General features: G+C 39.6%; 2 protein-coding genes and 2 pseudogenes across 2 annotated transcripts; all 4 read right to left on the bottom strand.

The window, feature by feature from the left end:
* Positions 1-1,707: 1,707 nt before the first annotated feature.
* Positions 1,708-4,635, bottom strand: LOC125201351 (cysteine-rich receptor-like protein kinase 44). The gene is made up of 7 exons (XM_048099427.1): positions 3,776-4,635; positions 3,247-3,381; positions 3,036-3,157; positions 2,740-2,950; positions 2,429-2,666; positions 2,172-2,325; positions 1,708-2,096 (listed from the first exon to the last, which is right to left on the bottom strand). Exons 1-7 carry the CDS (start codon positions 4,545-4,547, stop codon positions 1,854-1,856), a joined length of 1,875 nt encoding a protein of 624 aa, XP_047955384.1. The 5' UTR covers positions 4,548-4,635; the 3' UTR covers positions 1,708-1,853.
* Positions 4,636-9,861: 5,226 nt separating this feature from the next.
* LOC125201349 (cysteine-rich receptor-like protein kinase 44) lies at positions 9,862-12,426 on the bottom strand. Its single transcript, XM_048099424.1, has 7 exons — positions 11,646-12,426; positions 11,418-11,552; positions 11,214-11,335; positions 10,915-11,125; positions 10,596-10,833; positions 10,379-10,532; positions 9,862-10,302 (listed from the first exon to the last, which is right to left on the bottom strand). The coding sequence occupies exons 1-7, from the start codon at positions 12,424-12,426 to the stop codon at positions 9,988-9,990; spliced, it is 1,956 nt and encodes a 651-aa protein (XP_047955381.1). The 3' UTR covers positions 9,862-9,987.
* Positions 12,427-13,797: 1,371 nt separating this feature from the next.
* On the bottom strand, positions 13,798-16,788 carry LOC125196682 (annotated as a pseudogene).
* A 932-nt stretch (positions 16,789-17,720) lies between these two features.
* On the bottom strand, positions 17,721-20,572 carry LOC125188187 (annotated as a pseudogene).
* Between the last annotated feature and the right edge of the window lie 87 nt (positions 20,573-20,659).

Here is a 20,659-nt window from a genome sequence, read left to right as displayed (position 1 = left end):
ATGATGAAAAACCTAAATAAAAAGTTATTAAGTACTAGTATAATTTTTTTGTAAATTAAAATATTAATAACCGATAAACTAATGAAAAATTGGCTGAAAGTGCCACATGTGCTGCGAGTGGCTAAATCAATGAACGCGTGAATTGCGTGAATTGCGTGAAACAGCATGCCCACAGTGCATTCACTATTCCATTGTTGTTGATGCCCTTATATTCAATCATATCCATATCAATTCCAAGCATCCCTGTCTTCTAGACTCACAATTACAATTCAATTCAAAGCTCGACATTGTGAGTAATATTGGAATAATTCTATGATGATCAGTAGAGTGATAGCAAAAAAATAGAGTAATTAACATGGTAAATTGAAAACATTGAATTTCGCATCATGTGCATTTAATTTTAGTTATTTGGGAATAAAAACTGGTCATATTGATTCTTTAATAAAAACTACTTTGTCCACATATAAATTTTTATTTAACGAACTTTCATACAAAAATCTATTTGGAGTTATAGTTAGATAGGACTAGAGAATAAAAATAAAATATGAATTAAAAATAATTTAGTCGGACGAATTTGAGTGGTTTATATAGTATGATAACTTGTTATGGTCTTATGGATTCATACAAAAGTATATATTGTTCTGTAAAGAGAATATAAATTGGTGAATGCATTACTTTATTCGCTCAATGCAATGTTGTGGATTGGTTCATTAGCTTATGCGTCATGTATGGTGAATTTTGGATTGGGTAGTGCATTCTACTCGTCCTTTAATTTGACTATTGATATCGATGAAATTTTTATTGTCCTGCTCCTACCTAAATATTTTAATTTCCTTGTATTGTCTTATAAAAATATTTCGGGACACGATGTTGACTCGTCTCTCCCGGACTTCCGATTTAGCAACAGGGAGTGGAGGTTTCAACAATTGACACCAAGGGGAAATTTTGGCGTGGACCTACAATCGAACCATGTTGATTTCCGAGGGCAGTGGCCACTCGATTTTAGAAGGAGGAGGGCACGCTGGCCTGGTTTTATATAGAACCATGTCAAAAATTGGATCTCTAGGAAAGACATGTCAAAATTTTGTTAACATAATATTTTTGGAACAAACACAAAGAAAATTTATATTGTTAGATAGTACTAGTAGTAAATAATTTGTTAGCTGAGATCTTTATTACTAAAATTCAAAAATTGATGGGATTAAAATAAATATATACCCTAAAATGTTAAACAAAGCAAAAAAATTTAAAAAAACAATGACAATGTAGTGCAAAATAAGTGCACAACAAAAAAGAAGGGAAAAAACATTGTTTCATTGAGGGAATCCGCGCGGATATTAGTCAGTAATGGAGGCATCATTTCACGAGGAACGTGTGCTGAACGCGTCATGCTATTGGCCAAAAGGGCTACACGTGTTGCAAGTGGCTAAATCAATGAATTGCGTGAAACAGCATGCCCACGGTGCATTTGCATTGGATGTATGTTGTATTCCACTGTTGTTGATGCACTTATATTCAATCATATCCCTATACAATTTGATTGGTTTTGTGTATTTTGTATGTTTATAAAGGTTGTTATGATTTATACGAAAGTACATCGTTGTATAAGAAAATACAAAATGAATGAATTCCTATCAAAATAAGTTAAAGTGAATGTTTCATAAAGTAGAATTCTGTGCTATGTTATGAATTAGTTTATGCGTCTTGTGATTGTAAAATTTGGATAGGTTAATTTGTGCATCCTAGTATTTCATAATAGTATATTAAAACAAATATATATGTAACCTAAAATATTAAATAGCGCAAAAAAAGAATTTAAATAGAGAAGAAAATTGTAGTATAGAATTTTTTTTTTACGGAGGAATCAGCGCGGTTGAATAAAATGCAGGCGCTGAAGGTATATTCAGGGTCATGGAGAAGCTACTCAGCATAAGTACCACAGAAGCCATGGTTGGCCGATCCGCTGCATTTTCTTGAACACACAGCAAACCAATATGAATGCATCTCAGCATCTCATTTGTCAAACCTGAACCCGAACCTCTCAAAATTGGATCCACCACTTTCTCAACTCTTCCTTCTTGCCAACTTTTCCATGCCTGCGACATTAATCTCCTATTTTAAACCACTAACTGTAATAAGGAGTCAGAAAAGGTTACATGCTTGATACTTACGAAGCTCATGAGGTCTCCTACGTTATCACCCTCGCTTCGAAAACCATTATTTCTGCGTCCGGTGATGATTTCAAGGACTAATACACCAAAGCTGTAGACGTCGGACTTGATTGAGAACTGTCCGTGTATTAGATACTCTGGTGGCATATAACCGCTGCAGTTTATAGTTATTAGTAATACTGTAACTCAATTAAACAACTTACAGGTTTTCGTACTCTCGTAAGTTGTAACACAATAAAACTGTTTGTGTAACTTACTATGTTCCCACAACTTTGCTTGTATTTCCGTGCGTTTCATCTTGTCTGAACAATCTTGCCATACCAAAATCAGCAATCTTGGGACTCATCTCGCTGTCTAGAAGTATGTTACTGGCTTTTAAATCACGGTGAATGATCTTGTGACGAGAATCTTCGTGCAAGTAGAGGATTCCCCTCGCAATTCCTCCTATGATCTTGTTGCGTCTATCCCAATCCATATATGAATGCCAGACTGGGTCTGCATGTCCAAATGAAAATGAGTTAGTTTATGTTCACATATCATTAGGTAAGTAATTAAGAATGAATGTTACCAAATATGAAGTTATCCAAGCTTGCATTTTGAACAAATTCATATATTAGCAGCTTCTCCATTCCTTCTAAGGAGAAACCTAATAGCCTAACCAGATTCTTGTGTTGAAGCTTAGCAAGTAAGAGAACCTCATTCTTGAATTCCATATTGCCCTGCCTGGAATTCCTAGATAATCTTTTCACGGCAATTTCTTGACCATTTGGAAGTTTCCCCTGAAATTTGACACAACAAAATATTTGTTTTTAGGTGTTGAATTTGTTACACAATCACTCTTGCTCTGATATATTATATATCTACCTTGTAAACACTCCCAAATCCACCTTGGCCCAACTTATTATGATTAGAGAAATCATTTGTTGCATCTTTGATTGTGCTGAAAGGATACTGCAGACACTCGGCTGTGCTGATGTCGTCAACATCTTTAGGAAATTATGAACAAATATTTGAGTCCAATACATAACATTAGTGAATTATAGCCTGTGGTGTGCAACAAAGATGAGTAACTTACATTGAGCAATTTGCATTGGTTTATGTTTCTCTCTCTTTTTTAAAAATATGATAGCTGATACAACTACTATCAAGAGCACAACAGTTACAACCACAATTATGACAATAGTTTGAGTCATGCTACCGTTTTTCTTTCCTGCAAAAAAAAACCCAGAAAACTAATGTCTTCATTCAACAAGTCAATATTCATCTTAGAATAGAATAGAATATAATGTGGAGGCAAAGAAACCCATAAAACCTTAAGAAGCATAGCAATATTTTAAAAATTGGACCGGACCGGACACTTTGACCGGTCCGACTGCAAACATATCAGACCGCCTTGAACTGATGAAACTGGCCAGTCGAACTGAAACCAGAAAATCCACTATATTTAATTATATATTTGTGACATTAAAACGTTTCGACTAGTGATTCAATCGGCCCGAGCAGTTGAACCATGTACCAATAGCTAGCTCACAGGTTCACTTACCGGTCTGATTTTTAAAATGTTGAAACAGAGTTTATAACAGAGGACAGGCAGTTATGATTACCTGTCGGCGATGAATGCGGAGACAAGGGAACAAACTCTAGTTCCTTCATCCTAGTCTCATTGTAAAACTGATAAATCTCGAAAAGAAGATTGCAGCTTGGCAGGAAGACTCTACCCCCTATTTTTTCGCTACAACATTGCGGTATATCAAAAATGGCACGAATCAAACAGATATTACACTCCTCCGATGACAAATCCGGGAAGCACTGAACTAACCCGAAAATCATTTGAAAATCGGGTCCGGTCACATTCCCACCCGCCACTTTCCTGGTAGATGAGCCGGCAGCAGCTCGTATCCGAAGATCATCGAGAAACGCCCTCAGAACCTTATTAAACACCTCCGGGCTCGTTGCGTTTGGTTGATTACTGTAGTAGTATCCCGGGTAGGTCACCCGGGTCCCGTAGATGGTTTCGTTCGAGTACCGCAAGGTGCAGAATTCATCCCTGAAGATGGCCTCCTTCTGAACCGGGCACTCATCCCCGAGTTCGGCGCGCCCTCTTTGCACGCAATGGCGGCACGTGTCGAGTTGAACGTCGGCTCTGCACAGCGCGAGGCCGTTGACTCGGTCGGGTCCCTGCCCGGCTGAGGCGTTGTAGAAGCCATTGATGTCGATGTTTGTATAGAGAGAAGAGAGAGTGGCGTTGATGTTAGCGCGGTATGCGGTGTCGCTGGTGTAGTTGCCAGTGGTGCCGCAGGTGGAGTAGCCCAAGGCGAAGGGATCTGTTTGGATCAAAGACAGGAAGACCAACGCCACCAATCTTTGAAAAGTCATGCTCACAGACTATTACACGCAGTTTAGTGTTTTTAAATTATTATTTTAGAATTTGTCACAGCGAGAAAATGTTAATGTGATAAACAAATTGGGAATGGCATTGGTTGTTCAAAACAGATTATAATGGTAATAATTAAAGAAAGTGCAATGAAAGTGTAAGGACGACCATGACTAATGAGGAGTTTATATAGGAAGAAGCCATGAAATTGAGACCAAGGAAATGCCCAATTGCAGTTTGGCCTCATCGATCTGGTTGATGCAAGTGGGCTATGAAAATTCATCATGAAAAGAAAATTAAAAATAGACAAATGCGAAACTCTAGAGAGAAACTGTGATTTTGAGTGTGAATGGAATAAAATAAAGCACACAATAAATTAAAGAGAATGAGTCCTAAAGTTAAAAGAGGATAAAAGATGATCATTATCTTATTTTTAACCTTCTGTAAAAATGTCAAGATCTTGATCCATCTATATTAGTACTCCCTCCGTCCCATTTAAGATGACAAATTTTCCTTTTTAGTTTGTCCCAACTAAAATGACACATTTCCTTTTTTGGAAATTTTCTCTCTCCAATTAATGCACTCAACCATTTTTTTCTCACTCATATTAAAATATTCATCTTTATTTCTCTCTCTATCTGCAACTCTGCTCACGTGCACGGAGGAGTCCGTGCCGTCGGCGCGGCAACGCGCTGTCCACCGCTGACACGGCGTTGCTCGATGCACCGAGCATGTCCGTGCCGCTGAGCAAGCTGACGTGGCGGCACGCGATTGGCCAACGGCATAGCAGTTGGCATTTTCATTTATTTTTAAATTCGAATTTAATTTAAAAAATCGTTTTAAATAAAAAAAATATTTTCTCACTTCCCAATAAATTATATCCATTTTCTCCCCACTTTTAATTTATTTTTCAATTTTTTCCCCCAAATTCACATTTTCATCTATAAATACTCCCACTTCCACACAAAATTTCCCAACACACTACACAATTCTCATCTAAATTCTCTCATCATTTCTCAATCTTTCACTCTTACAAAAAAAATGTCCGGCTCCGGCGATCGCCCCTCCGACTCCCGTGATTGGAACCACGAATGGTTCGGCTCACAACCATTCCCTAGTCCGGAAACACAATTCTCGGCGCCTCCTCAAACCCAAGGTTCTCAAGTTCCTGGTGGCTACCGGCCTTACCCGGTGGACGACCAAGATGCCCCCGATGATGGGCGATACGGGTGGGCACCCGAACCCGGATCGGGAGGGAGCGGCGGCTCTCAACGGTACAATGAATGAGTTATTCAAAGCCTATTTGATTATCTCCGAAGATCTGGAGGTTGGCACGAACAAAAGTGGGGATAGGTTTTGGTGGCGCGTCTCTCGTCGGTACAATGAAACCGGCCGGCTGGAACCATCTATCGCAATGAGAGTATGGTGTGCAATGCCATCTTCAGAGCCAACGACGAAATCCAAAAGTTTCAAGGGTATTACCTCCAGGAAGAGCGGTCGGCGGGGAGCGGCAGGAGCGAGCTCGACTTCATCACTGCTACCATGGCGACCTACCAATCCCAATATCACAAACCGTTCAGGTACCTCAGGGCTTGGCAGGAGGTGCGCCATCATCAGAAGTATAAGGGTGGCGTAACATCCTCCTTCAGCTCCTCCAGCAAACGGTTGAGGTCGGTATCTCTATCCAACGCCAGCGAGGATGAGGTGGCTAGACAGCTTGCCGCAACTAACTTGGGTAGCCCCAACGCCGCCTGAGCAGTTCCCAACGTCGGCCGCAAGGAAAGAAGAAGGCGATGGCCAACTGCTGACGGGCTGCAACTCCGTCCACCCTCCCCCCCCCCCCTCCCGCTCCCTTTGTGCCACCTCAATCCCCCACCAACTCGTTGTGGACCCTCTTGGCTCAACTCAATATGGCCGAGACATCTCACATGTCTCCCGAGCAACTTGAAGCGCATCGGGCAATGATACGAGGTCTCTGACAAACATTGGGGATAGGACTGGAGAACTAGTCTTCCACGGGGATATTTTTTAGCCTTTAATTATGTAATTTTCAATTTGTAGGATTTTAATTATGTACTCCCTCCATCCACAAACAATAGATCACTTTGTGTATGGCACGAGTTTTAATTAGAATTGGTAAAGCAAAAGGAAAAGGAAAAAGCAGTAAGAGAGAAGAAGAAAAAGTAAGAGAGAAGTAGTGTTAGTGGAATGTGGGGTAAGAGAGAAGGAGAAAAAAGTAAGAGGAAATCTTTCCATAAGTGATTGTGATCTATTATTTTGTGGACGGCCAAATATGATAATTGTGATCTATTTTTTTTGGACAGAGGGAGTATATTTTATATTTTAGGATTTTACGTTTGTAATTTTTATTTTTTAGGATTTTAAGTTTGTAATTTTCATTTTTTAGGATTTAATTATTTAATTTTTATATTTTAATATATTTTTATATTGTAGAAATATTTTTAGTAATTGAAGTATTTAAATTAAATAATGGAATGGTGGGACCCTTGAGCATGTCCTTGCTGAAGAGCATGATGTGGGTGTTGTGCTCTTGGGGAAGAGCAAGAAGTAAAAAATTAATAAAAGTGGGTCCGGCCCACATCCATGGCAAGAGCATGGATGTGGATGCTTTTATACCCTCTCTCTCTCTAATTAAATACATTAACCAATAACTCCTAAAATTCCGTGTCCGCCAAAAATGTGTCATCTTATGCTGGACGGAGGGAGTATAATTTACGCATAATTAGCAAATACCAAAAAATAATGACTCAGCTTCCCGATTGACGATTGATCTGATACAACCCCACAACTGCTGGTTACCCAAACTGCCTAGACTGTGGAAGCATCGCCAGAGAAAAGAGGGAAACGTCGTGCGCAGCGGCTTCAACAGCCATCCATTGCGACGACGAAGCTGAAGAGGAACTTTCGTCCGCCCGAGAAGCTGGGGACTTCGTTCCCAAATAAACCATTGTTTAAATTTCCTTTTATGCTTTATTATTTTTGGATATTAGTATTTTATTATTATTTATTTTTCAGTAATTGTCGAGCGTAATTATAAGCTTCGTTTCGGGTTTTCTTTGTTGATTCTTTCCCGAGATGACTAGGAGATCGAATCAACCCTAAAGTCCTTAGTCTATAAATAGAGTTTTTGTTCATACTCTCAATTAAGAATGAAAATATTATTTGCCCACACATACTTCGAATTGTTTACAAACCCTAGTTCTCACGCTGCCCGATGGAAAACCCACGCACAGTCTGAAACTTCGAATTCCGCCGGCCCTACGCTAGGGCGCCGGAACCGTTTTGATCGCCGATCACCATTAAGGAAAATACCCTTAACATGATCCCACAAGCTAATAAAAGTATTTTCAACGTGATTTATCCTCATTTTTGCACCCTATATATGGGGATCACTTTTTGTGGGCAGATCCATCTTATCCTTTTCGTTTTTGGTTTAAATATAGCAACAACAAATCCGAACAAATAGTTCGTTGCTCGATTTCACAACGAGGAAGTTGGGGTTCAATATCATTTGGTATTAAGAGCTGCTCTTGTAAGTGTTAATCTCAACTTCTCCTTGTTTTTATGTTTTTTTTTTTAATTTCTTTGTTTGATTGAAATGATTTTTTGACATGGGCTTGAGCTGAAATTTTGACCATATGTGGTGGAGTATGAAATTCATATAAATTTTCGTGTACCGCAGTCCGCGGTGTGCAATAGCATATGGAAAATATGGCATATATCACATACACTATGTATATTGAATTTGCGATATAAATCGTAAAATATAAATATAATTATAGAGTTGTGATTAATTGCAAAATTTTTAGTCTAATTGAGAATTGAGATTTATTTTCGACCAGTTCCAAAATTTACCATATGAAAAATATTTTAGATTAATTAATTATGAAAAGGTAAAATAGTAATTTCATGTTTTAATTATGGTTTGGCGATTTGGATGATTTATGTGAGATTTCTCTCGGATTATGCTCCAGCGCCGCGGCGCGGAGGCGAGATTCGGTGGCGGCGGCGGCGGCAGGGATGAGCAGCCGCGCCGTCAGGGGAGCTTCAATAATCTAGTCGTGAATTAGCGCCTTCTAGGGCTGACGAGACTGATGATTGGGGCGCGAATAAGAAATCTTCTGCTAATACTGGATTTGAGAGGAGAGAGCGAGGGGGTTTCTTTGGGGTTCGCAATCGCGGGCGGATGAGGTCGATAATTGGGCGTCCAATAAGAATTCGGAGGCGAGGAGGTATGAGAAGAGAGGCGGATTCGGGTAATGGTGGTTCTGATTCGAGTAATTGGGGGAAGAGAAAGGAGGAAGAGGGGCGGAGGAGCGGTGGAGCTTTTGATAGCTTGAGGGATAGAAGAGGCGGAATGGAGGTGGATTCGGAGAGCTGGGGGAGGAAGAGAGAGGAATCTAGCGGCGGCAATAGATGGAGAAATACAATTTGATGCAATTTAGTTTATGATTCATACAATTTGATGTAGAAATAAAAGCTTAATCGTAATGCACTCTAGGTGTTTGGTGACATTCCCAGTTGAAAATTATTCCAGATTTAGCTATCTCCCTTTTTTAATGTCAACTACGCACATATATTGCCAACTGCATATATAATTTATGTCAACTACACAATTCATGTCAACTACATATATAATTCATGTCAACTACACACATATAATGTCAACTATGTGTACAATTCATGTCAACTACACACATATAATGTTAACTATTGTTGATGACATTAATTATTTGTAAAATGTTGTTGTTGACATAATAGTTGACATAAATAACGTTTTGTTGTTGACATCGTAGTTGACATAATGACTCTTAGTTGACATCGCGCGAAAATGACAATTATGCCCCCTAGTTGACATAATGTCACAGTAGTTGACATTGTGCGAAAATTGTGAATAAAGTGGTTGAAAATGCATCTCAATTCTCAATTAGGTTAAAAAATCTTAACCTAACAGGACCATATAATTATATATAAAATATATTTTATATATTTTTAAATTATAAAACCTATTGTGTCATATTAATATAAATATAAGCATATATAAAAAATTTCATTGATGTTGAAAGTCCAATATACTGCATTTCGATACAACATATCGAAACAAATGTACAATATCGGTATTGAAATTCGTCATACCATAAATTCATTATACCGAAGTTCGTATGCCAAAAATATTGGAGAGGTAACATTTTTGGTAATGTATATAACATGTTGCTTTCGGTAAAGTATATTGTAATGACCCTAAAATGTAATTTTCTTACTTAAGGGACACTTAAAAGTGCAAAACAGGAACAATTTTAAAGTTCACTCAAATATTAAGCTGAGTAAGAAAAGAATTTAAATAACAAGAAAACACAAAATGTGAATAATAAACTAACAATACAATTGGCAAAAAAGATAACCTAACTTTTCTGTGGGGAATCAGCGTGGCTGTAATTCAGTAATGGAGGCTTGATTTTGCGAAGAACGAAGGGACTGCTCCAATGCATGACCACCACCACCGGTAGAATAAAATGCTGGCTCCAAAGGTATATTTAGGGTCATGGAGAAGCTACTCAGCATAAGTACCACAGAAGCCATTGTTGGCCGATCCGCTGCATTTTCTTGAACACACAACAAACCAATATGGATGCATCTCAGAATTTCATTTGTCGAACCCGGACCCGAGCCTGAACCACTCCTCAAAATTGGATCCACCACTTCTCCACCTCTTCCTTCTTGCCAACTTTTCCATGCCTGCAATATTAATCTCCCATTTTAAACCATAAATATAATTAAGGGGTCAAAAAAAGGTTACATGCTTGATACTTACGAAGCTCATGAGGTCTCCAACGTTATCACCCTCGCTTCGGAAACCATTATTTCTGCGGCCGGTGATAATTTCAAGGACTAATACTCCAAAGCTGTAGACGTCGGACTTGATTGAGAACTGTCCGTGTATTAGGTACTCTGGTGGTATATAACCGCTGCAGTTTACTGATTTTAGTACTCTTGCAACTCAATAAAACTGTTTAAGTTGTGTAACTTACTATGTTCCCACAACTTGGTTTGTATTTCTGTGCGTTTCATCTTGTCCAAACAATCTTGCCAAACCAAAGTCCGCAATCTTGGGGCTCATCTCTCTGTCTAGAAGAATATTACTAGCTTTTAAATCACGATGAATGATCTTGTTACGAGAATCTTCGTGTAAGTAGAGGATTCCCCTGGCAATACCTCCTATGATCTTGTAGCGTCTATCCCAATCCAAATCTAAATTCCTGTTTGAGTCTACATGCCCAATTAATTGCAAAGGAGTTAGCATACGTTCTCATATCATAAACTAATATGTTAATTAATGATGACTCTTACCGAATATGAAGTTATCCAAGCTTGAATTTTGAACAAATTCATAAACCAACAGCTTCTCCATTCCTTTTAAGGAGAAACCTAATAGTCTAACCAAATTCCTATGTTGAAGCTTAGCCAATAACAGAACCTCATTCTTGAATTCTACATCTCCCTGCCCGGAATCCATCGAAAGTCTTTTCACGGCAATTTCTAGACCATTTGGGAGTTTCCCCTGAAATGATGACACAACAAAATATTTTTGTTTAGTTTATGATTACACTATCACTCTTGCACTGATCAATTATATACTCCATATGTACCTTGTAAACAGACCCAAATCCACCTTGGCCCAACTTATTATGATTAGAGAAATCATTTGTTGCGGCTTTGATTGTGCTGAAAGCATACTGCAGAGACTCGACGGTGCTAATCTCGTCGACATCTTCAAGAAATTATGAACAAACATTTGAGTCCAATACTTTAAAATTAAAGCAGTTAGTGTGCAAGAAAGATGAGCAACTTACTTTGAGCAATTTGCTTTGGTTTATGTTTCTTTCTCTTTCTTAAAAATATGATAGCTGATACAACCACTATCAAGCACATAACAACTGCAACCACAATTATGACAATAGTTTGAGTCGTGCCACCATTTTTCTTTCCTGCAAAAAGAACCTCCAAATTGATGTCAACTAATCCCAAAACAGATTGAAACCAAACTATATAACAAACAGAACACAGAAAATTATGATTACCAGACGGCGATGACTCGAAAACAGGGGAAGGCGCAGGAACAAACTCCAGTTCCTTCACCCTAGTCTGATTGTAAAACAGATTCATCTCGAAACGAAGATGGCAACTTGGCAAGAAGACTCTACCCCCAATTTTTTCGCCACAGCATCGCGGTATAGCTGAAATGGCAGCAATCAAACAGCTAGTACAGTTCCCCGATGACAAATCCGGGCTGCACTGAACTAGCCCGAAAATCCTTTGAAAATCGGGTCCAGTTACATTCCCACGCGCCACTTTCCTGGTAGACGAGCCGGCAGCAGCTCGTGTCCGAAGATCGTCGAGCAACGCCCTCAGAACCTCCTTAAACTGTTCAGGACTCGTCACGTTCCGTGTATTCCAGTAGAAGTATCCGGGCCTAGTCGCCAGGGTCCCGTAGACGGTTTCATTCGAGTATCGCACAGTGCAGAACTCATCCCAGAAGACTGCCTGCTTCTGAACCGGGCACTTAACCCCGAGTTCGACGTGGCCTCTTTGCACGCATTGGCGGCACGCGATGAGCTGGACGTCGCCTCTGCACAGCGCGAGGGCGTTGACTCGGTCGGGCCCCTGCCCGGCTGAGGCGTTGTAGAAGCCATCATTGCCGATGTTTGTAGCGAGAGAGGAGAGAGTGATGTTGAGGTTAGCACCGTATGCGGTGTTGCTGGTGTAATTGCCATTGCTGCTACAAGTGGATTTGCCCAATGCGAAGAGATCTGTCTGGATCAACAACAATAAGACCAATGCTAGCAACATTTGATAAGTCATGTTAATTGAATGCAGGCTACTTGTACAGAGTACAGACAGTTATGGTTTGGGTTTTATACTAACTTTTAAATCATTATCATTATCATTATAATAATAATTACGGAAAGCGCAGTGAATGTTTAAAGGACGACTATGATTTGGGCGTGTGGACTGGACGAATAAGACTGGTGTTTGTATTGAGAAAGGGAGATAGAAGCCATGAAACAGAGACCAAGAATTTCATTATATATGAAAAGAATACTCCTTCCGTCCCAGATAATTGGTGCCAGTTTTCCATTTCGATCCGTCTCACATAATTTGTCTCATTTCAATTTTACCATTTTTAGTAGTGTACCTCATATTCCACTAACTCATTCCTACTTACATTTTATTATAAAACTAATATATAAAGGTAGGACCCACATTTCACTAACTTTTTCAACCCACTTTTCATTACAATTCTTGGTCAAAGTGACCCGAATTATCCGGGACAGAGGGAGTATTAAAAATAGACTATAGTATAAAATGAGTGTTGTGCATTGACTTGGTTTGAATAAGACTAGAGAGTTTATTAAGAAGCGTCCCGAGTGGGCTATGAAAATTCGTTATGAAAAGAAAATTAATCTACTAACAGACTAAAAATTCAAAGATAAACGATGATTGTAACTTTTGTGATTGAAGAAGCCATGGAATAGAGACCAAGGAAATGTCCTTACAACGTGCTGCAAAGTACAGTTGACCTCATCGGTCAATATACTAAGAAACTACCTTTTCTGATGCAAAGTAAACTTCGGCAATGCCGAAACGGCCTGAAATCGTTTTGTGTCAGAATGACTTGAAATTTGCACGTTGCTTGCGAATCGAGCTTAGAAATCGAAGTCATTGCGAAAGTCGTGTAAGTGATAGAAAATTTAATTTTATTAAATAATTGATATGGAATCGATCAGAGTAGTGCACAATAAGTGCGCTAACTAATTACAATTGGCATGAAAGGGCCACTTGTGCGATAAATTAATGAATATGCACGATGCACGCATCGTGCTATTGGCATGAAAGGGCCACTTGTGCTGCAAGGTGGCTAACTCATCGAACACGTGAGTTGCATGAAACGGCATGCCCATGCACGGTGCGTTCACATTGGACCGTATGCCTTATTCCACCGTTGTTGATGCCCTTACATTACTTGGAGAATGAAAATTGATCATATTGGTTCTTTAATAAAAACCAATATATTTGTCCACGTAAACAAGAAGATTTAGACTGTTAGATAGTAGGAGTAATTTATTAGCTGAGATATTATTAAAATTCGAAATATGATGGTATTAAATTAATATAAATATGTTAAACAAAGCGAAAAAAGAATTTTAAAATACCAACGAAAATTGTACTCACAAAATAAGTGCACAAACTATTAACATTACAATTGGCAAAGAAGAAAAACAAAAACATTGTTTGGGTGAGGGAATCAGCGCGGATATAGGTCAGTAATGGAGGCAGAGGATCGTCGAGACTGCTGCGACGGCTGAGAAGAAGACATGTGGTGAGAATTTGTGGAGTCGGAGTTGTGAATCAGTGGCACATCCGAAGCATAACCATTGGCAGCGTAAAATGCTGGCTCTGAAGGCAAGTCTAAGGTTACGGAGAAGCTACTCAACATAAGCACCACTGAGGTCATGGTTGGCCTATCAGCTGCGTCTTCCTGAACACACAACAAACCAATATGGATACATCTCAACATCTCATTTGTCGAACCCGAACCACTCCTCAAAAATGGATCCACTACTTCTCCACTTCTTCCTTCTTGCCAACTTCTCCAAGCCTGCAAAATTAATTTCCCATTATCAATCAGTAAGTATAATTAAGTGGTTAACAAGGTAATATATATATGCTTAAAAACTTACGAAGCTTATAAGATCCCCTACGCTGCCATCCTGGCTTCGAAAGCCATTATTTCTGCGGCCGCTGATGATTTCAAGGACTAATACTCCAAAGCTATAGACGTCAGACTTGATTGAGAGTTGGCCGTGTATTAGGTACTCTGGTGGCATATATCCGCTGCAATTTATAAATTTTAGTATTCTTGCAATTCAATTAAACTGTTTAATTTTTGCAACTTACTATGTTCCGACAATTCGGCTTGTATTTCCCTGCGTTTCATCTTGTCCAAACAATCTTGCCATACCAAAACCAGCAATCTTGGGACTCATCTCTTGGTCTAGAAGTATATTACTGGCTTTTAAATCACGATGAATGATCCTGAGACGAGAATCTTCGTGCATATAGAGGATTCCCCTCGCAATACCTCCTATGATCTTATAACGTCGATCCCAATCCAAATCTGCATGCCTGACTGAGTCTACATGTCAAATTGCAAACTAGTTAGCCATTATAGGGTCACACATCATTAACAGCTAATATGATGTGAATATTACCAAATATGAAGTTATCCAAGCTTGCATTTTGAACAAATTCATATATTAGCAACTTCTCCATTCCTTCTAAGGCGAAACCCAATAACCTAACCAGATTCCTGTGTTGAAGCTTAGCCAATAAGAGAACCTCATTCTTAAATTCGATATCACCCTGCCCGGAATCCCTCGACAATCTTTTCACTGCAATTTCTTGACCATTTGGAAGCTTCCCCTGAAATTATGATACAACAAATTATGTGTTTAGTTTTTGTATTTGTTTAGACTAGTAGTAGTATTGTATATTTGTATCTACCTTGTAAACAGCCCCGAATCCACCTTGGCCCAACTTATTATGATCAGAGAAATCATTTGTTGCCGCTTTAACTGTGCTGAAAGGATACTGCAGAGACTCGACTGTGCTAATGCCGTCGACATCTTCAAAAAATTATGAACAAACATTAGAGTGCAATACTTTGAATTAAAGCTTATAGTGTGCAACAAAGATGAGTAGCTTACTTTGAGGAATCTCCATTGGTTTCTGTTTCTTCCTCTTTCTTAGAAAGATGATAACTGATACAGCCACTATTAAGCACACAACAACTACAACCACAATTATGACAATAGTCGTGCTACCAATCTTCTTTCCTGCCAAAAAAATCCCCACAAAACAAATGTATTGAGTCAACTGATCCGTCTCCGAGATGCTACATAATTCAATCTCCTAAAAAGTTGATCATATATGAATTTTATAGACCAAACATCTACAAATCTAAACAGGAGAATTCAAATCAAATAGACTCATTTAATCTATAAACCCAAACACAAGAATTAAGCCAAACAAGAGAATCTATAACCCTAAACACGAGAATTTAAACCAAAAAACTAGCCTAGTCAGCACTTATGTCACAGAGAAACATGAGAGATTATCTCAAAAGACTAATCTATTAAGAGAGAGACATACTTGAGTGTGTCACAATGAACAAGTCTGAATTCATGTCAATTGAACTACACCAAAAACAGAATGAAACCTTAAGAAACAGAGTTCATAACATAGACAGTTAAGATTACATGGCGGCAACTGTTGAGGCGGCTCGACCACCGGAGGAACATACTCTAGCTCCTGAAGCCTAGTCTCATTGAAAAACTGATGAGTCTCGAATCGAAAATTGCAACTTGGATTGAACACGCTACCCCCTATTTGTTCGCTACAACATATCGGTACGAGTGAAATGACACGAATCAAACAGCTACTACACTCCTCCGATGACAAATCCGGGGTGCACTGTACTAACCCGAAAATCGTCTGAAAACCGGGCCCAGTTACGTTCCCACTCGCCACTTTCCTGGTAGAAGAGCCAGCAGCGGCTCGTATCCGGAGATTATCGAGCAACGCCCTCAGATCCTCCTTAAACTGCTCTGGGCTCGTGGCGTTGCCTCGATTCCAGTAGTACTGGGCAGGGTCAAGTGCCAGAGCCCCGTAGACGGTAGCATTCAAGTATCGCAGAGTGCAGAATTCATCAAAGTAGGTGGCCTCCTTCTGGACCGGGCATGAGTCCCTTAGTTCGGCTCGCGCTCTTTGCATGCATTCACGGCACGCGTTGACTTGGATGTCGCCTCTGCAGAGCGCGAGGGCATTGACTCTGTCGGGACCCTGCCCGGTCGAGGCGTTGTAGAAGCCATTGATGTTGTTTTGTGTAGAGAGAAAAGAGAGAGTGGTGTTGAGGTTAGCGCTGTATGTGCTGTTGCTGGTGTAGTTGCCATTGCTTCCACAATCGGTCCCGGCCCACTCCAAGGCGAAGAGATCTGTCGGGATCAACAACAGGAAGAACAACGACAGCAACCTTTGATAAGTCATGCTAATTGATGTTAGGATCGTCGACTGCAATACTATTACAGAAGTTATGGTTTAGTGTTTATACTCACTTTTACATCATTATACAAATGGCCATCCCTGCTAAATTGCTGCCTCAATTTGAATTTGTCACAGCGAGAAAATGGTGATGGTGTGAAACCGGTTGCACAACTTGTAGTAAAGAAATTGATAGTTGCATTGGTTGTTCAAAACAGATTATAATAATAATTGCAGAAAGTTCAGTGAATGTGTAAAGACGACCATGACTTCATCAAGTGGGCTATGAAAATTCATTTTGAAAAGCAAATTGAAAATAGACTTTATAAAATAAAATCAGAAAATTTATAGAATGAAGAAGCCATGAAATTGTATAGACCAAGGAAATGTCCCTACCAAGTACAAACTACAATTTGACCTCATTGATTGGTTCATTAAGAAGCGACCTTTTATGCACAAGTGGTATTAGAATTTTAGCTTGGTCAAAGTGGTATTGGAATATCTCTAACCATTTGGTTTTTTATTTAAATAGATCAAGAAAAAATCCAAAAAAATAATTTGTGGCTCGATTTCACAACAAAGAAGTCGGGTTCATATCATTTGGTATCAGAAGCCATAGATTTTTGCTTTTTCCTTATTTTCTTGTTTGGTCGAAATGATTTAATGACATGGGCTTTAGCAGAAATTTTGACCATATGCATGTTCTAATTTCTATGACATGTTAATTGAATCTCTAAAAAAATTGGAAAATTTCGGAAAACATGACACTGAGTGTCAATTTGGATAACTGAGTTGGGATAAATTTACTTACAATCTAGACAATTTAGGCAGGTTATATAGTATTTCAAATTTAGTCAATTTAGATAACTGAGTTGGGATAAATTTACTTACAATATAGATCATGTAGGCAGGTTATAGTATTTCAAATTTAGTCAAAATTGGAGGTTGGAACTATAATAAAAAACAAAAAGTTGATAAAAATTTCAAATCAATCTTAACAATTCAATCGGTAAAGAACAGAAATAAAATAAAAATCAACCTTAAATACAGAGAATTCAGCGAGGATGCAAGTCAGTAATGGAGGCACCATTTCGCGAGGAACGCTGAGACTGCTGAGGCGACCGAGAAGTAGTCCTGTGGAGAGAATTTGTGGAGTCGGAGTTGTGAATAAGCGATGCATCCAAACCATGACCAATGGTAGCGTAAAATGCTGGCTCTGAAGGCATATTTAAGGTTATGGAGAAGCTGCTCAGCATAAGCACCACCGAGGCCATGGTTGGCCGATCCGCGGGATCTTCCTGAACACACAGCAAACCAATATGGATGCATCTAAGCATTTCATTTGTCGAACCTGAACCTGAACCACTCCTCAAAAATGGGTCCACCACTTCTCCACCTCTTCCTTCTTGCCAACTTTCCCAAGCCTGCAACATTCATTAATCTCACTTTTCAGTCACTAACTATAGTTAATCAGTCAATAAAATGATATATGCTTAGTACTTACGAAGCTCAGGAGGTCTCCTACGCTGTCACCCCCTCTTTGGAAGCCATTGTTTTTTTGTCCGCTGATAATTTCAAGGACTAATACTCCAAAGCTGTAGACGTCGGACTTGATTGAGAACTGGCCGTGCATTACGTACTCTGGTGGCATATAACCGCTGCAATTTACAATTTTAAGTATTTTTGTAGCTCAACTAAACAGTTTAAGTTGTGTAACTTACTAAGTTCCCACAACTCGGCTTGTATTTCCTTGTGTTTCATCTTGTCCGAACAATCTTGCCATACCAAAGTCCGCAATCTTGGGGCTCATCTCGCTGTCTAGAAGAATATTACTGGCTTTTAAATCTCGGTGGATGATTTTGAGACGAGAATCTTCGTGCAAGTAGAGGATTCCCCTCGCGATACCTCCTATGATCTTGTAGCGACTATCCCAATCCAAATTTAAATGCCTGACTGAGTCTACATGTCCAATTACTTGTAAAGTTAGCATATGTTCCTCATATCATTAGCTAATATGTGAATTAATGATCAAAGTTACCGAATATGAAGTTATCCAAGCTGGCATTTTGAACATATTCATACACTAGCAGCTTCTCCATTCCTTCCAAGGTAAAACCTAACAGTCTAACTAGATTCCTGTGTTGAAGCTTAGCCAATAACTGAACCTCAACAATCTTTTCACTGCAATTTCTTGACCATTTGGAAATTTCCCTTGAAATTATGATAACAAATTTTTCTTTAGATTTTGAATTTGATACATGCACACTCTTATTCTAATCCTTAGTATATATACCTTGTAAACTATCCCAAATCCACCTTGACCCAACTTATTTTCATCAGAAAAATCATTGGTTGCAGCTTAGATTGTGCTGAAAGCGTACTGCAGAGATTCGACTGTGCTAATATCATCGACACCTTCAAGAAATTATGAACAAACATTTGAGTAAAACGAATGAATAAAACATACGGCGTGCAAGAAAGATAACTTACTTTGAAGAATCTCTGCTGGTTTCTGTTTCTTTTTCTTTCTTAGAAAGATGATAGCTGATACAGACACTATCAAGCACACAACAACTACAACCACAATTATGAGTTATGACAATAGTTGTGCTACCATTTTTCTTTCCTGCAAAAAAAAAATAAAAACCAAAAACCTAATGTATTGAATCAATTCATGTCAATTGAACTACACCGAACACAGAATGAAACCAGAGTTCATACAGATAGACAGTTAAGATTACCTGGCAGCGACGACTGTGTAGACGGCTCGACAACAACCGGAGGAGGCGGAGGAACAAACTCTAGTTCCAGAAGCCTAGTCTCATTGAAAAATGGAGCGCTCTCGAAACGAAGATTGCAACTTGGCCTGAGTACTCTGCCGCCTTGCACCCCATCACAGCATTGCGGTATTTCCGAAATGGCACCAACCAAACAGCTTGTACAATCCTGTGATGACAAATCCGGGGTGCACTGAACTAACCCGAAAATCATTTGAAAATCGGTTCCAGTTACATTCCCAGCTGCCACCTTCGTAGACGAGCCACCAGCGGCTCGTCTACGAAGATCATCGAGCAACATCCTCAGATCTGCCTTGGACTGCTCTGGACTGGTCACGTTCACTGGATACGACAAGTAGTATACGGGGCTAGTCGCCAGAGTCGCGTAGACGGTAGCATTCGAGTATCGTAAAGTGCAGAAATCATCCCAGAAGACAGCTTGCTTCTGGACCGGGCACGAGTCCACGAGTGTGGCGACGCCGCTTTGCACGCATTCGCGGCATACACTGAGTTGAACGTCGCCTCTGCACAGCGCGAGGGCGTTGGCTCTGTCGGGACCCTGCCCGGTCGAGGCGTTGTAGAAGCCATTGATGTCAATGTTTTTATAGAGAGAAGAGAGTGTGGTGTTGAGGTTAGCTGATACAGGTATAGAGGAGACGGCTCAGCCAGAGGATGTGAATGGAAGAACAGGGTCAGAGATAGCTCAGCGGGAACAAGAGGAGGCGGAAGGAAGTGGAAGGCGCGGGAGAACGGAAGAGAGGACACAACGGAAGAGTGGAAGGCAGCGGCGGACGCCCGCGCGCTACAGAGACTTCGTCTCTTATTAGTCAGTTAATTAGACTTGGATTATTTAATTATTGTTGCTTTCTTTTTTAGTATTATTATTATTTTGAATTAGTTATTGGGTCGAGCGGATTATAAGCTCCATTACAGGTTTTCTTTGTTGGTTCTTTCTCGGAATGCATAAGAGAGTCGAACCAACCCTAGGGTCCTTAGCACTATAAAAGGGGTTCGTTATTCATTAATAAGATTACGAAAATTATCCCCAAGTTTATTTCCCTTTTATTTTTTATCGTTCTTGTTTCTCAAACCCTAGCCAGGGTTTTGCCTGGGTTGCTCGACGGAAACATCTTCCGCGAACGGACCGATCCATACTGATACGAGTAATATTGTATCAACTGGTGCTTTCTGGCGAACTCAGATTCTTTGTGAAGGTC

Source organism: Salvia hispanica, chromosome 1 (genome assembly GCF_023119035.1).
Source record: "Salvia hispanica cultivar TCC Black 2014 chromosome 1, UniMelb_Shisp_WGS_1.0, whole genome shotgun sequence".
NCBI lineage: Eukaryota > Viridiplantae > Streptophyta > Magnoliopsida > Lamiales > Lamiaceae > Salvia > Salvia hispanica.
This window is presented reverse-complemented; position numbering and strand designations above follow the sequence as displayed.